Below are 18278 nucleotides of genomic sequence, written 5' to 3' on the forward strand. Positions count from 1 at the left end.
AGGCAGGGTGCTGACTCTTCTGCCTGTTTTTGTCTTCTTCACGAGCTCTGATGTTAGGGCCAGTCCCTGGGCTTGTGTTTTGTAAGATCAACCCAACCCCATCCAGCACATTGCCGGGGAGTGGCTACAGATGGCCGTCAGTGACAATGACAGAAAAGAAGTCTGCACCCACACCACAGCACTGTTTCATTCAAAGCTCTCCACCGCTGCTTCCAATGGACAGTTTTAAACCCGGGCTTAAAGACGAAACACTTCACGTTGCATGCCTACAGCATATGGTGCCTTTTCCAGGAGGCCCAGGATCCAAATGCCGCATGTGGCTTCCCCCTACCAGATTTGCTCCTTCTCTGTGTTCCTGGCAATGGCCGGAAACGGACAATAGATCACCTGGAGCCACTTCAGCGTTAACAAAGTCCCTGGTCTGTGGCTTCACTTGTTCGAGCTTCTCTGCCCTTTGTCTCTTGCCACATTTCAACCCTAAGAATAGCTACCATACAGGGAAAGGGAGGCATATATATTCAGAAATGGCTAGGTAGGCAAAGGCCTGTTAGTTCAAGTGAGACCAAAAGCTATTTGTTCCAATATTTTCTGTAAATAAAACTGCCACTGTAATGGTAATTCCATCATAAGTTTCAAAAAATGTGATGGCTGTTCTCAGCTTAATTTTCACAGGCTCTGGGGCCACTCCTAGCCTTATCATTTACATTCTCGTAACCCTGAACTCCTTTTATTTCCTCCATATAGCACAATCTATAGCTTGTACCTTTGCTTTTGCTTTTTGGACTGGGACACCTTTACCCCAGCCCTTCTCTGCCTTCCAGTTTTACCTCATGCATCACCACCTATTCAGGCAGGCCTTTCTGAAATTTCCAGATCCTGCTGTACACCCCGCCTCTGTGACCCCCTTTGTTTTAGCACTCATGTATTATATTTAATGATGTATTTAGGTGTTGGCCTCCGTTTGAATAAGAGCAATTTATTGAGGGCAAGAACCATGTCTCACTCATTTTTTGCCCACAATTCCTGGCATAAAGTCTGGCATTTAATAAAGTGATCTCAATAAATCTCGATTGAAATGAATCATTTGTCAATAAACCATGATGTCCTCACTTGGGCCTTTTTCTACATTCAAAACTCCTGGAAGCATCAGAAACATTTTAAATGACTGCATTTTTGAGCTTCTGAGAATGTAACATTTTGTTATTTCTCTTCCTTTTCAGGAACCTCTTTCTGGAGCTATAAAAGACAAAGAGAAGAATCATGTCCATGATTGCAGCTTTCTATGGTGGCAAGTCCATTCTCATCACTGGGGCCACAGGCTTCATGGGCAAAGTGTTGATGGAGAAGCTGTTTCGCACCAGCCCAGACCTGAAAGTCATTTACATCCTTGTGAGGACCAAGGCTGGCCAGACTACGCAGCAGAGGGTTTTCCAGATCCTAAATAGTAAGGTATGCCTTAGGGGAAGAGCCTTGGGGCAAGATGACTCACTACAATATTCCCTGACAGCCCCAGATTGCAAGTGGGGGGGCCAGGATGCCTGGGCAGGTAGAGGAGAGGAGACAAGATGGCAATCAGGTGCTCATAGAAATCTGTGGTGTTTTCCTGTAGGAGAAGAAAGAGGGCATAGGCTCTGTCCAGGGCAGGTGAGCAGATACTCTATGTTCTGGAAATTACTGAGTAAGAATCAAAAATGCTAAAATCCCCAGAGTGGACTCTCCAACCTCAAAATCTGTCAAAGTTCAACAGAACCCTTTCCTACTTCTAAATTCAAGGTAGTCCCCCCCCCCCCCCCGCAAGTTTTGGATATTCTATTGTATTCTGAACAGGTATGATTAGTAAGTAGCCATGCGATAATACTTGGCAGTTGTCCACACTCCACAAGGTTTAGGTGTTACATACTTATCTATGGTAACTTGGTATTTGTATTATTCCATCGGTTCTTCTAAGGGGAAAACATGGAACATGAAATATTACATACATAAAGGAGCATTTGTGTATCAGACCCCCTCACTCCTTAAATAAAAGATTATACGTATCCTCCCATGTTTTATAAATCTGAAGGTAGTATTGGCTTTGGTCTCAAGCATATCTTAGCTCAAATTCTGGCTTATCAGTTTATTGTCACTTTACCTCATAAGCTCCGGTTTGCGGTGTTCAACATAGGAACAGAGACAAGGACTTCCCAGGATTGCCACAGGAATTAAAAAAAAAAAAAAAAAAAAAAAAAAAAAGGCATGTGTCTGGTTCAGAGGCCCCTTTGAAATATACAGGGTCATTTAGGGTTGGCAAAAGGAAAATTTAAATAAGGTGTTTTCTTGTTGTTGTTTTTTTTGTTTTCTTTTATAAAAAGCCTCCTTTCCCATTTGTAGGAATGCTCCCATCTAATGGAGGCAGTATCTGTTAGCACAGCACATTACAGACACTCAGGAACCCCGATGATCACATTTACCTGCAGGTACCTGGATGAGATTTTGGTACAAATGATCATCAAGAGAATCAGGAAAGCCTCTCCTGTTTCTCATGGCTTGACTCAGCAGTGGGACAAATAATAGTAGCTGACAGTTATGTAGTTAGTACTTATGTACTTAGTATTAAGTACTTATGCACCTAGTACATGGCAGGCACCATTCAAAGGCTTTTTTGTGCCTTACCTCATTGATTTTTGCAACAGCCTGATGAAAAAAGAATGATTCATATCCTCAATTTTCATTTTCCAGATTTTATGGATGGGAACACAGGCCTGGAGTGTTAACTTACCAGAGGTCACCCAGGTGGTAAATGAGAGACAGACTCTAGATCTCAGTCTGGCCCCTGAGGCAACACCCTTGCCTCTGCCCAACACTGCCTGCTTTGTAGCTAGTGGGTCTTAAGACCAAAATGATAAGGTGGCATAAAGCTGAAATCTAGATCCCTCTTCAGACAGCTGTGTTCACTTATATATCCCTAATGGAGTTTGTTTTTCTCACATAGCAGACATGCCTTTTTAGCTTTGTAGCCGGCGAATAGATCTCTAGATAAATATTGTGGCAGAGTCTTGTGGTCAGCACTGTCTTTACCTACTGTTCTTTTCAATCACACAACAATATTACTTTTGTCCTGGAGATCTTGATTGTACTGTACATAACTTATCTGTGAAACTGACTTGCAGATCTCCACACTTGTTCCCACTATTGGGCTATTTATTGCCTGCTATTGACCTTTATGTATAGTGGTTCTCAAAATGTGGTTTCCAGACCAGCAGGATCAATATCACCTGGGAACTGTCTGTTATCGTCAGATAGTGCTTGAAAAGCATAGGCTTCACAAGGCAGACTGACCTGGGTTTGAACCTCAGCACTAGCAATTAATAGCTGTGTGACGGTGGGCAAGATATATACTTGTATCTATGAGCCTTAGTTTCCTTATTTGTAAGTAGGGTAATAATACCTTGCTCACCCGAGAGTGGTCTGTCTGTCTATCCACCTCACTCTATCTCTCTCCCCTACTCAAGTCTTTCTGGATTCAAATCCAAGTCTGACATCATTAGGTATGGTATAGTTTTAACCACTATCCCCTGTGGCCTCACTTTTTACTGTTAGGCTAATTAGGGTTTATTGTATAGATTTCTTTTCTCCATAAATTTTACCTAAATGAATTATGGGAGGAAAGAAATCTGTTGCACATTAAATGGCTGATCAACTTAATATCTGTGGTAAAACACCATGTCTGCATGACCATTTTGTGGGGCTTCTTTTCTTTTTTTATTACTTTTGTTTATTGAATTCCTTGGACATCTAAAGAATTTGGAGAAGCTTATACACTGTGATTATTTTTTAAGGCACCTTACTTCTATTTTATCATTTATAACAGAAACGTTAATTGCTAAAAAGAACAGATTCCATCACTTATTGAAAACAAGCCTTTGGAGGGGTGCCTGGGTGGCTCAATTAGGTAAATGTCCAACTCTGGCTCAGGGCATGATCTTGCAGTTTGTGAGTTCAAGCCTCATGTCGGGCTCTGTGCTAACAGCTCAGAGCCTGGAGCTTGCTTCAGACTGTGTGTCTCTCTCTGTCTCTGCCCCTCCCTTGCTCACACTCTATAAATCTCTGTCTCTCAAAACTAAATAAATGTTAAAGAAAACAGGCTTTAGTTATCCAAAGACCCATTTTCTTGGCTATATGGAATTTGATACCTACAAAAAGATTTTCCATGGGGGGAAAAATGATGTGCTTTATTTTATTTCTGGGCATTCAAAAACTGAAAAGTTTCCACTACAAAAATCATGAATTCTTGCGTCAGAATATGAGGATGCTCTTGCTGATTGGCTGTCAAGAATGCTGTGTGCAGGGAAGGGACAGCCCAATCCTTATTAATGACTGTGACATTTAAGGTATTATTGCTCATATTCATTTTGAAATTAAAAATTCAAAAGAAAGACAAACCTTAAGATTACATTTTTAAAATATGTGAATAGACTCCTTTTGCACAAAAAAAAACCCTTCCAGACTATATTAATTTTTTTGTTTTGTTTTTTGTTTTGACTTAGAGTATGTGGCTATTTAAATTCAAATTAATTACAATAATGAACTTTAAAATTCAGTTTTCAGTCATAGTAGCCATATTTCAGTGCTCAATAGCTACGTGTGCTGCTGGCTGCTTTACTGTACAGGTATAGAACATTTCTATAATCACAGAGTTTTAGACAGCATTCATTTAGATGGTTGAGTGTCTTGTATGGAAGGATCATGCTGTGATTAAGATTTTCATGCTGCCCCCTCATTTTTATTAACTCTACACTTGCTGAAGTGCTTGCTTATGTGTCACACGTATGCTAGGCACTAAGGATATGAAGACAAAAATGACATGGCCAAGTCAAGTGATGGAGATAGTCATGTAAAACATGATTACAATGCAACACGAGTTCTCCAGAGAGAGGAAACCAAAGGGCAGTCTAAGCAGGAAGAACCACACCTGCAAATGGATGGCTGGTATGGTATATTTGAGAACCTCTGGGTGACTTGCTTAGCCCCAAACAAGTGAGTTTTTAAGAACTAGAAAGGCATGCTAGTTCAGGCCAGATTCTGAAAGACTACACACAATTGTATTAGTTAGCTCACTTAGAGTTGGAAGAAAACTCGATTGAAACCGGCTTAGAAAACAAAGATGATATATTGATTATACAATGGGAAACTCCAGGGCCACAGTCATGGGCAGTGGGCTGGAGCTCTGGCCACCTTGGTCTGTGAATCTCTCAGCCCTGCCATTTTGTTCTAGTTTTATTCCAGTTATGAATAAGATGGTTGTTATCATTGCAAGATTCATGTGTGTGTGTATACATATACATATACATATACATATACGTATACATATACATATACACATACACATACATATATATATGATATATGACAGCCTTTGGATAAAGAGAGGCTGGCTCCCCCTGAAACTCTCTTTCATGATTGATGAAACCTCTTTTCTTGAAAACCTCGTATTTCCCCTTATATCTTACCAGCCTGGGGTAGGTTATATGTCCATTTCTGGACCAACCCCTATCACGTGTGGTATGACATATACTGATTTATTCAGAAACTCCAGATCTAAGCTAACCACTGAGCAGAGGGTAAGAGTTCACTTAGATAAGTAAGTCTTTCCCCGGGGCTGGGGTGAGACCATCTTCTCCTGAGGCACAGTGGCTACATGGAGAATGGAGAACATCTGAATGATAATTGAGATACTCCTCGAGACCCAGAAGAACGGATATTAGGAAGCAAGCATCCTGAGAAGAGCCTGGTCTCAGGAGTCACACAGACCTGAGTTGGTGTCCTCTCCCCACCAAGCAGTGTGCCTTTTCATAACTGAGCCTGAGTAACCCAAATAAGGATACTAATGGCTATTGTCTTCTACACTGTTGTGAGATGTCAGTGAGCTAATACAGGAAAGACACTTAGAATAGTGCCTGGACCAGGATAAGAACTTGACAATTATTAATTTTTAATATTACTATTCAAATATGGAAGCTTGAGCTTTATCTTTTAGGGGATGGCACTCCAGTTGAAGGCCTTTTTTTGTCTTCTGAAAGCTGGATGATCCCGCTATTTTAAAGAATGGTAATAAAACAGCACTCAGCTGATGAAGATGGGAAATTAATTGTGGGATCTGTGATTGTAATGAGTTTAGCTGAGTAATTGAAACAGAAATCATACTACATTTTCCCCTTGCGGAAGAACTCTGCCAACTCATGGAATAGAGGATCAGCAAAATGCATTCTGATACAGAATACCTAAATGTGTTAGGCAAAATATGTTTTTATAAAATAATCTTAGTGCATCACTGAGTTAGAGAAAAAGCAAGAGCAGAAACAACAATGAAAAATTAGCCACCTGAGAATTCTCAATAATCTTGGGGAGGATCTTGAATTGGGAGTGTAATCAATCACAACTCAATTAAGGTGCAGAGAAACCAAAGCTGACTTGTGGGTTAAGAAGGTGAAGTAGAATTTCTCTATGGGTTTTGTTAATGTAAAGCATAAAATAATCAGCTTTTGACATTCACTAATCTAAAACATAGCCATCAATTGGTCATCTCCAATGCAGAGATAACTAAACTGGAGGTTAGTTGTCATTTAAAACCAAGAAAAAACCAACCAGCAGCCATTTGCTGAATCCCTGAATGCTTAGAAGTCTCCATTTCTAGTCCCATAGATGTCTTCCAGTTGAAATTTTTAAACCTGTTCTCCATATCTTTCAAGATAGTCCCAGTAGTATCAAGTCCAGCATATAAAGTTAGCTTTCTGTAAACAGTCAGGCTCACATACCCACCCCTTTGCTAAGACTGTCTTCATACAGTCTCCTAAAATCACCCTCAGAATAAAAATATTTTTCTTTTCTTAAAGTTTTGTCCTCTCCCTAAAGAAGCCTTTGCTGTTGTAAAGTGAAACTACTGAAGATATGTATAAATGAGTGTTTTAAAAGGAAACAATTACTGTAGCATCAAAATGCTCAAGAGATTGGCACATGGAAAAGTCTTCTTAAGTTTCTAGCTATTTCTGGTTTTGTAGCAAAGGCATTCATTATTCTTTCATAAATTTTTGACGTACGTGGTCAGATAGAAGCATGCAGAATGGACAGATCTTGGGCTTCTACCTAAAAGGGGAATAATGTAGTTTAACATTTTTGTAGCATCATATTTTAAAAGTGAGAATATTCCATATGAATTCTAGTTTTCTTCTATTTGGTTAGAATTTGGGGGGAAGGTGCAAGTTGGTTATTCCAAATATGTGGGCTGCCACAATCAACTTTCCAAGATAGGGTTATACTTCAGGGAATATGCCCATAAGCCTTTGATTTCCTAATAATTCTGTCTGCTTTTATGATCTCCTAATGTCAAATCCAGTAGGAGTAAAAGAGTCTTACGTTTGGCAGATAATACACCATTTTCTCAAGTGTATTGGATTAGCCAAAACTAATAACACATTTATTACCCCAACTTTTCCCTCTAAATTTTAAGTCTAAGACCTTTCCATTGTCATTACTCTCATGTGTTGTCACTGTCCACTTGGTAGGTAATCAACAAAATTTGTTGAATGGACAAGTTTAATGCATTCTAGTTTCTCAGTGGTCTTGTCTGAGTCCAGGCCAAACTTTAGTTCTATTGTATGGCCACTCTTGCTCCTGGTTTTTACTCAGAAGAACTTTACTATCTGGGTTAGTGTTTCTTCTGATAGGCTTCTGATTCTGCAAATATTTATTAAATATCATCCACAAATCAAGACCCAGTTTCTATTCTGTCACTTAACTTTATTTTGACATAGACAGGGTGCTTTAAATGCAATCATACCTTATTCCTAAGTGAGGCCTGGTATCATTTTTAAGCCATATTTCTCTTCATTCACATGTAGCAATGTATAAATTCTAATTCATCTTAAAGTACAACGGTATTCTTTTTTTTTTTTTAATTTTTTAATGTTTATTCAGTTTTGAGAGACAGAGAGCAAGCGGGGGTGGGCAGAGAGGGGGAGACACAGAATCCGAAGCAGGCTCCAGGCTCTGAGCTGTCAGCACAGAGCCTGACGTGGGGCTCGAACTCACGAACTGTGAGACATGACCTGAGCCGAAGTCAGGGACCTAACTGACTGAGCCACCCAGGCGCCCCTCAAAGTACAATGGTATTCTTAAAAGGTAGATAAAGGTATGTTATGTCATATCAGGTAAGTTAGGCTTGGAAGTATGTCTTTTCTTAATTTTTTTTTTTTTTTTTTTTTAGAGAAAGAGCATGAGTTGGGGAGAGGGAGAGAGAGAAAGAGAGAGAGAGAATGAATCTTGAGTAGGCTCCATGCATAGCGCAGAGCCCCACACAGGGCTCAATCCCATGACCTTGGGTTAATGACCGAGGCTAAAATCAAGAGTTGGACATTCAAATGACTGAGCCACTCAGGTGCCCATGGAAGTTTTTCTTTAAGACATAATATTAAAATGTTATCAGTTTGCCTTTGATTCCCACTATGTCCCCAGGAAATATAGTCAAGAGAACATCTGTTGTATCTATCAAAATTCATGCATCTGATTCATTTCTTTCCTTTCATTGTATGGACAGATACCACCTCTCGCTTCCTGGTTCCGTGCTTTCAGAGGGAGACAATTAAGTGGGAAATGCTTTGGAAAAAAGGTTGTTTTTCATCCTTTGGCCACATGGAAGTGGGGCTCATGAATCAAAACAGACCAGTTTCTTATATATAACTAAGTTTCTGAAGTATTTTCAGAGCACTTAAGGGAAGTGCTCTATATCAATAGAGGGACAGATATCTGAATTGATGGCAGATTCTTGAAGACTTTCTCACAAAGACAATTAAGCTGGCACTCTAAGAAAACAACCAGAGACACACAAATATTGTACCAATATATTATTGTAGTATGATTTATAGTAGCAAAAACTAGAATCAATCTGAATGTTCCACAGTCGAGGAATGATAATATAAACAACAATACATACATTTGTTAGACTAGTATGTAGGCATTAAAGGTCATATTTTATAAACTATTAAATGACATGAGAAAACACTTCTCATATATTGAGTGCAAAAAAAGTTATGCAAAACCATATTCAGTATCACCTCAACAAACGTCCTTAAATGCTGGTAGGATCTTGAATTAATTCTATTTTTTGGCACTTCCAACTTTTCAAATTACAGTCATCATGAGTGTGTTTACTTTTATGGTAAGGCAGAAAGCACCCTCTTTCATAGTGAACAAATGAACAAATATTTTCCCAAAGTCTTGCAAATACCGTAACAATGAACATGTTTCACATTTATAGTGGGGCAGGAAACACCCACTTTTTAAAAAAGCCAATAAGCAAGGCAGCAAGGCAATCATGAATTTCCAAAAGTAGGTCATCAGATATAAGTTCAGTTGATTGTGAGTTTTGAAACTGTTTATCAAAATTAAATAATTTGATTTGATTTGTATTAGAAATATGATTCTAGCATTATTATTTTTTTAATCTTCTAGTTTATTTCATAAAATCTGAGAAACATCTAAGGAAAAAAAGCCAGATACCATGTGCTGAAATGTGAATATGCTCATCACAGACCCGTGCTGTTCAAATCATGGATCCCCAGGGCTCCCATGCTGGCCGCTTAGTTCTTACTTATGAAAAATGTATTCATTTTTCAATGAACCAGCTTTTCACTGTAGCAAAAACAATTTTAGATAGAGAAATTGATATTTTATCTATTTTGCTATATTGAATATGGCTTTGCTTAACAAGACCTGGCTTTTCCCCACTACAGCAGATAATGGGTTGCCAATAACTCATTCAGTTATCAAGTTCCAAGAAATGTGTTTTGAGGGTCTTTAGTGCCTTGAAGATGTGTTCCTTTTTACAACAATCATGTCCTACTTATACCAGTTTAGGGTCTTAAATCGGTTGTAATCTATTTCTAATAACTGTTTAAGAAAACATCAAGAAGACAATGTCCGTATTTGAAAAATAAAACCCCAGGTAGTTGAATTATATTAAGAGGTAGTTAATTAAGAGTGATTGAGAGGTTAGTATCTAAAAAATGTTTTACTGAGAGAATCCGTAGAAAGTTTGGGCTTCTCCTATTAAACTATAGTAATCAAAAAAGGGAAAGGTTGCCATGAGATTATGCTGGGTGTAGAATCATCTGAACATAATAACATTATGCTGGGTTTAGATGCTGGGTTTTTTAATCCTCCGAGAAGACCAGGCAAAGCTCAAGGTTTCCAGGGCGGGACTGTCTTGTACAATGTCACTACGAAGTGGATTTTTAAACAAAGGTAGGGCTTGGCAGGTTGCACTGGATACTTCAAGTCAACTTCTCTGGAAAAATGTGAATTACTCAATAAGCCCTTATTTGCCCATGAGATAAATCAACTCTGAAATACCCTGGAGAGCTGTGGTTAATGTATCATACAAGGTCACACACTGGGCTCTCAGTTCACAGAACTAACCAGGTTTAAGACAATGGGAGACCGTAACATTTTATGAAATAGTTTATTGACTCCTTTCACAAACTATCACTGTTTGGTAGTTTCTAGAAGGCATTAGACAAAATAATCCTTGAGAGGAAAAATAATGCATTTAAACCAATTAACTTTGAATCAAGTAACACCTGCAAAAGAAGTCAACAATCTGACGTTGTTAAGTATTAAGAAACACTCAACAGAAATGTTCATTTCATTTTGCGTAGAAGTTCCTTGTTAATTTTCAAAGACTTTTTCATGATGAAAAAAGGCGTTTTCATGCTTGGTTCAAGGCTACCCTGTGTAAGATCTGCTTGTTCCCAACTTTCAAAAATGAATTTCTGATTGGCATTAATGGTTCTGTTAAATCTCTATATAAGGCAAAGGCAATTGGAAACAGAAGTTTGTATTTTAAATTCCCAAAGCCAGTTTTGTTCCGTTACTAGATTTTATTTTTCCTGAGAAACCATCCCACAAAAAGCAAGAGGATTCTATGAACTTAAGACAATTAGAATATAATCTTGCCAGGAATTTAAATTTCCCATGATTAACAAATACACAGTTTTAAAAGAGTGTAAATGGCCTTCAGTCTGACAGTTACTCAACTCAGATTAGTTGAAGCATATTAAGCCAACCCCCTGTGGGTCATTTCCTTTCTCTTAAGAAAAAATAAAAAAATAAAGAAATTGATTTAGTCCTGGGGATATAATAACAGTCCCAGAAGCAGAAGCAATTTATTTTCCCAATCTCTTATTTTCTTTTGCAATACAATTTACTAGGTAATTCAATCTCTGGCATGATTTCACACATCCAACTTCTTTCCTTCTTTTTCAGTTTCTTCCAGTGATATCAGGTCTCTTTCTTAAAAGCTTCAAATTGCCCATACTCATTTCACTCAAAAAGTCATCAAGCTACAAGATTCAACTTGACTCTGGAATACATTCAGTTTGCAGAGGTATCCGGATCACATGGTATAATCAGAAACCTTTCGACGACCCAGCAAATACACACACACACACACACACACACACACACACACACACAGCCGTCTGATTAGCAGCTTTTGAAAACTGAGTATTATTGTATATGTGGAAAAGGAGTTTTCCTATTATCAAGAACTGAAGTAGCAACTACTATGCTAGGCATCTGACTTTCCTGACCGTGTCTGACCTTCACACAACTCTGTGGAATGCTTTCTTGCTACTTGACAGATGACAAACTAATCCAAGAAAGGTTGTCGCCTAAGGAAATCCCAAGGAAGTAACAAAGATTTTAAACACTGTTCTCTTACCTGTAAAGCTTACACCTTCCCCACCACATTGCATTGCCTCCCCAAGAAACTGCATCCTCCAAGCCCTGGTTGTCTTGGCAGTATACTTGCTCTCCAGGCATTATACTTCCCAATGATGACCACTTCATTAGGAAGGGAAAACCATGGCCACCTCTGGATTAGTATCACCACTTTACCCATCCGTTAGCCTGGAGAATGCAGAGATGCCAACAATTCTGTAGAGAGTGGAAGTAATTTTAAGATTAGTTGCCATCGGAGCGCCTGGCTGGCTCAGTCGGTTAATCGTTCCACTCTTGGTTTTGGCTCATGTCTTGATCTCATGGTTCATGAGTTTGAGCCCTGCACTGTCAGTGTGGAGCCTACTTGGGATTCTCTCTCTCCCTCCCTCTCTGCCCTTCCCCCACTCACTCTATCTCTGTCTCTCTCTCAAAATAAATAAATAAACTTTAAAAAAAAAAAAAGCAAAAAAAAAAAAAAAAAGATTGGTTTCCATCTTCCTAGCCACCCTACCTCCTCTTTGGTCCGCGTACTTATTCTCAAGGAATTCTGTGAAAATTACCTTGGGGGCATAAAACAACAAGATGATAGACTGACCACTGTGTCATCTTTGGTGTTTATCATAGATTTTTATGCAAAGTGAATTAAAAAATTTTAATGCAAAATTGCTTTTAAGAATAGCAGAATATATGCTGAATCATTAGTTCTCTGAGAACACAGAATGATATAGTTTAACAATTAGCATTTTAGATGAATATGCAAATAAAAACACTGAGGTCCCAAGAAGTGAGTAACTTGCCTCAGTCACACAGCTAATAAATGGCAGCAGTAGGATTCAAACCCAGGCCTTCCTGACTCCAAAGAGCCTGAGATCTTTCTAGTATGCCAGGGGCTCTTACCTACAGTGTATATCAGACTCACTGGAGAACTTTTTCAAAGTACAGACACACAAGCTTCAACTCAGAACTGAGTTAGAATCTCCAGGTTCAGGACACCTAGGGCTTCGTTTTTTGTTTTTTTAAACAACTTTCTAGTTAACCCAGCTGCATGCCAAAGTTCAATAACCACACTGCTATACATACTGCTTTATGGTCCTGTAGAAATGGTCCTTGCTGAGGTAATAAAAACTTCTACGTTAATCCTTTATATCTTATGAGAGTTATTCGTGAACTAGCAAAATCTTAACATTTTGTAAATTTTCATGATAGTTTCTGCCTTAGTTTACTTGCACTTATTTGTGTTTAACTGTTTTCAACTTAGATTATATCCTTTCTTGATAAGTCTTTCTTGTCCAAGAGCTAACTTGCAGAATCTGTTGATTTGCCCTTACACAGCATTCCAAAATTTCTCCCAAAAATGTTGTAAGCTCTTTTCTGCTTTGGACCCCTGGTGCTCCACAGAGATTGCCCTTTAGGTTAAGGGACCTTACCTTTTTTCCCCCAATTAAAAATAGTAGGCAAATTTTGTGGGCTACTGGAACTAAATAACATAGTTATATCTGAAAAGAGGGAGTCAGTACATTGAATAAAGATCAAAGACTCTCATGATTATTAAAGATATTATGACTTTCCACGTTCCCCTGGGAAGTAGCAACAGAATCCCCTGTGGATATCTCCAAAGTCAGGTCATGTGGGTAACAAAGTTGATTGTAGAAATCCAAGTTCAGGACATCTACATTGTTTCAAAAGCATAACATAAATGTCATGCCCCCACCCCCACCCCTTGTTCAATTCCTGCTTCTAATAAAAACAGAGTTGTAGCGTCTGCCTACAGATGTCCTACCCAAGGAGATTATTGAATCCGGAAAATGTCTCTTGTCTTCTTTCTGCTGAATTTTCTCATTTCGGATTTGCAGAGTTTCTCTCTTGCCTCTGGGGTGTCAGTAACTATTGCCATAAATGGAATAATCTCTTGTGTTTAAAACAGATTAAGAGAGAGAAATACTTGTCTGTGTAACATCGAATCAATAGAACACTCCTACACTTTCCAAGAGAAATGTGTAGCTTTGTTATCAGTTTGAAATGGTTAGATCGCCTCTCAGCTGTGATCTTCCAGTGACCACAGAAGTGTCCTGCCTTTGTCAAGAAAAGTGTTTCAGAAAATGGAAACACAGCAGTCCTCTGCTTGAGTTTTCATATATGGCAGGTAATTACTTGCTCTTTACCTTCTCACCCCTGTGCCATTAAATAAAATATGTATGAGAAGGAATATGATAAACTCTTAGAACCTAAAATAATTATATGAAGTTCCTTATTGGTGGATCTTCAGTGAAATTTTTAAAATTTCTATTCTTCACTCATTTTTGTTCCATCTGTTTTTTTTTCTTACCTTTAGTGAATGTCTCACATCAGCAAAAGAAACTTTCAGAAGAGCTGGTGTACACTGAGGACCCATTTGCAACATTTCCTCTGTCCTCCGGTTTTGTCATTATTACGAAAGCGAAGGTTCTATGCTGATCCTTTCCAGCCACGTTTGCAGTCAATGCAGAGGACCCAAGGGAACACTTTGTTCCTTCTACTTTTAGTAGTTATCCTCTGTCTTTCATCCCACCAACACAAAAGAGCTGGTAACCAAAGGATTTCAGGAATTTAGCTCCCATTCATGGTTCTGTTACTGTTCTTACAGTAATTCATTTCAATTTAACAAGCAACATTTGAGTTTTTTCAATGAACTGGGTGCAGTCAAGCATAAAGAAATAAACAAGAATCAAGGAATTTACCAACCAGAGGGGTAATTTAAGCCCCTGACTTGAAAAATGGACACAAACTTTCAAAACTAATTTTCACCAAGTATGGTACCTAGATACCAGACCTGTCGGTGGAGCTGGTTAAGAAATACAGCTTCCTGGGTTGCATGCCAAACCTATTGAGTCAGGATCTCTGAGCGTAGAGTAAGGAAGTCATTCTTAACCGGTGCCTAGATTTCTCTTAGGCCTACACAGGTTGAAAACCACTGATGCCCTGTAACTGGTCTGGACAATTATAAAGGAAGATGAGTCATACACTGTTGTTCATCAGCAATTATCCATGTTAACGCCCCAGCCGAAGAAGTTCTTTTCTTGGGATCAGTTAAAGTCAGCCAGAGAACTTGACGTGAAATCAAACTCCTGGTGTGCCCCCGTCATTTTGTATTTAGTGGGTGTGGGATGGGCTCTGGAGATATGCATTTTTAACATGTATTCTGGTGATTTCAATGCAGTTCACTTGTGAACACTATGAAAAGCACTGACCTGTTGGATGGCAGTTGGCTGTAATCTCATCACTCTATTTAAGTATTGTTTTGTTAGAGGCTGTAGCAAAACGGTGAGAGTCCAGATGAGACCAGTCGTATTCTTGGGCCTGGATATCGTAAAATGTGACCCTCACTTAGCACTGTGGTTTGAACTGATGCAGCCAATTCACTGATTTATTCCAATTGACCATAATAAATCCCATCTGGATTAGAAAACTTAGATGTTTTAAAAAATAAATTACACTGTGTTCACTCAGCTATGCCCTCTCATAAATGTAAATTAATAAATAGAATATAGATTGGAACACTATCTCCTGTAATAGTAATTATCTCCTAAAATAATAATGCGGTAAATGTGGTATTTTGACATTGCACAGGTGGTCTGAAAGTACAATATTGGCATAATAGTATTCTCTGCTTTTAAAGTCATAAAAGTGAAGGCAAAGGAAAATCTATGTGTGGTAGCTTACATCATGTGTGAGGAACCCCACTGCGGGAAGGATGGACACACAAGTCATTTTCCACCTAATACTCTTATGTAGCGAGAAGTCAACACAGGCCAAAGTCAAAGACTCCACAGAAACCCTGAATAAATTTCTTGTGAATGAAATCTGTCATGTAAACTCAAAAAAGAGCCTTCTACAAATCCATTTATTAAAAGGGGGGAATTGTGTGAATTTTAGGTAAATTTATCCCCAGATACCCAATTCGTTGTATGATTAACATGGACTATAAGAAGGAAAGCGTTTGATTGTGAAAAAACAGTATTTAACATGCATATGATTCATCAGGATTAGAAAAGCTGTTAAAAACTTTTCTGGAAGAACTAGAATGACTTTTATTGAGAAAGTCCCTTAGACACATCAATCCCAATGTCAGTAAAAGCATTGAGGAGTGATTTAACTTCCAAATTCTTTTCAGAAGTGTAGTTAACACCCTACTGAAAAGGCTGATCCTGCAGTGCAGGAAGACGGTAGGTCAAAGATAGGAGTTTATTAACTTGCCACACCAGTGTGTGAATTTGACTTCCTTCCCTGGTCACCTTCACTGGATTCCCAGAAGGGCAAATGAACATGGTCATGCCTGAGGAGGGACCAAGATGGCGGAGCAGCCTGGAAGGTTTTTTTTTGTTTTTTTGTTTTTGTTTTTGTTTTTTTGCCTCTCGTCCCTGAAATGCAGCTAGATCAATGCCAAACCATCTTGCACACCTAGAAAACTGAACGTGGTCTTGCCTGATTCAGATGAGACATGATTCCTCTGACTACCTAAGATTAACTTCTTACTATTCAATTTAAAAAGCTTAGGGTAGATCTCTAATGGAGAGAAGAAACCTGCTACTCAGGATCAAAGATGATCCTGAAAACATTCTTTTGGATTGAAGAAAAACAGAGGGCAGTCTCTGCTACTGTATTATGATTAAAACCACAGACTAATTTTCTCTGCTCCTAACCTTTTAAAACATTCAGCCTTACTTTTCCTCACTGTTCACATACCATACCAATTCTACAGTAAAATTTCATTTTAACAGAATAGTTGAAGCAAAGACCATTTTATTAAAATTGTGTTTGCTGAGAAAATGGGAAATACCAATTTAACCTCAGGACTTCTGTGTGGAGGGGAAAGGAGAGACTGTTCCATCTGAGTAATTGTAATAAAAGCTAAAACTGCCAGTGCTCATTCCTTTTCCCTTTATAAATAAATTAGAATATTAAGAAATCAATTAAAATCCCATAAAAAGTACATAGACTCACGTAATTGTCTTACTAGACAATAACTACCATTGATATTAGAATGAGATTATATAAAAGTTTTATTTGTTTTACCCATTACAAAGTTGCTTCATTTGTTATTTTCTAATTATGTTTGTGCTGCTGAGACATCTTGTTCATCTGGGCCAGTTAACCAAGTTGTTTTGAACTTGTGCCCATAAGACCTCCTTTGTAAAGGCCAGTGATTTTGCCGGTACTTGGTAAAGGCTGGTCATTTTGCGCTGAAAAGCACATTTCCCAGCCCAAAATGGAAACAATCACCAAGGTATGAACACAAAGCTGCCTTGTAGGGGAAAAGAGGATGGGGTGGGATACAGATGACTTCACCTTTCCTTCACCCTGCAGGAAAAGTTCAAAAGATACTCCTTACTGGTAATTAAAACTGATTTTTTTTTAACGTTTATCAAATTAAGAGGAGTGGAAATTGTACTATACTGACCGAATCGCATGAAGTAAAACAAATGGCTCTTGAGTAAATGCCTTCTTTGAGTGATATTACAAACAAAAGCAGGTTTGGGAAGTGACCATGAAACAAGTCAGCGAAATGTGGTGATGCCGCTGTCTGCATATTGATTTATATTTATGTTTTAGCTGTTTGAAAAGGTCAAAGAAGTCTGTCCAAATGTGCATGAGAAGATCAGAGCGATCTACGCAGATCTCAATCAGAATGACTTCGCCATCAGCAAGGAGGACATGCAGGAGCTTCTCTCCTGCACGAACATTATCTTCCACTGTGCGGCCACTGTGCGCTTTGATGATCCTCTGAGGTACATTCTTCGTCTCACAGCTTGTATGTGTACGTATGTGTGCGCATGCACGTGCGTGTGAGTTCCTTCGTGGTCTCTGTTAAAAAATAAATAAATAAATAAATAAATAAACAAACAAACAAACAAACAAGTAAATATATATATATATTATATATATATATATATTCTCAATAAGTAAAAATATAAAGGAGTAAAACTTCTCCAAAAATTTCACCATCCAGAGATAACCATTCCAACTTTACTTTACACATCCATAATAAAATAGATTTAAGTTTGCCAAAAAATAATGGCATCATACTGATAATGTTTTAGCAATTTGCTCAATTCTACTTTTGGATGTCTTTCATTGTCAATAAATATTCTTTTGTAATTCCAAATGAGTACATGACATTCCATTGTATGTGTATATAATATACTTAACCAGTTCTGTTTTAGTGGATATTTTTGGATTATTCTAATTTTTCACTATTATAAAAAACTCTTCAATGAACATCTCTGTGCTCGCATTTTGTAAATCCTTGTGTGCTTTACTTTGGGGAAATGTCCAGAAGTAAAATTGTTGGAGATGTACCAGATAATGCCCAGGTTATAAACAGTTTATGTTTAATGTTTAACAGTTAATGATAAATTGTTTTCCAAAAAGGCATGATTGAAGTAATTGTCCCTGTGTGCATGAATGCTGATTTCTGACACCCGAATAGCACTGTGTTAGAATCCTTTAATTATTTTTAATGTTGCCAATGCAATGAAAATGCCATT

At 38.2% G+C, this 18278-nt stretch overlaps 1 protein-coding gene across 2 annotated transcripts in view; it reads left to right on the forward strand.

Annotated features, from left to right (window-relative positions):
* Positions 1-18278, forward strand: part of FAR2 (fatty acyl-CoA reductase 2) — a 151457-nt gene that overhangs the window by 103070 nt on the left and 30109 nt on the right. For both annotated transcript variants that reach the window (XM_030322080.2, XM_030322081.2), the window contains exons 2-3: positions 1221-1449; positions 17344-17519. In XM_030322080.2, coding sequence (XP_030177940.1) covers positions 1261-1449; positions 17344-17519 — 365 coding nt within the window. In that variant the 5' untranslated portion in view covers positions 1221-1260. The remainder of the gene's footprint in view (positions 1-1220; positions 1450-17343; positions 17520-18278) is intronic.

The sequence above is a fragment of the Lynx canadensis genome, chromosome B4 (assembly GCF_007474595.2).
Source record: "Lynx canadensis isolate LIC74 chromosome B4, mLynCan4.pri.v2, whole genome shotgun sequence".
NCBI classification, from domain to species: domain Eukaryota; kingdom Metazoa; phylum Chordata; class Mammalia; order Carnivora; family Felidae; genus Lynx; species Lynx canadensis.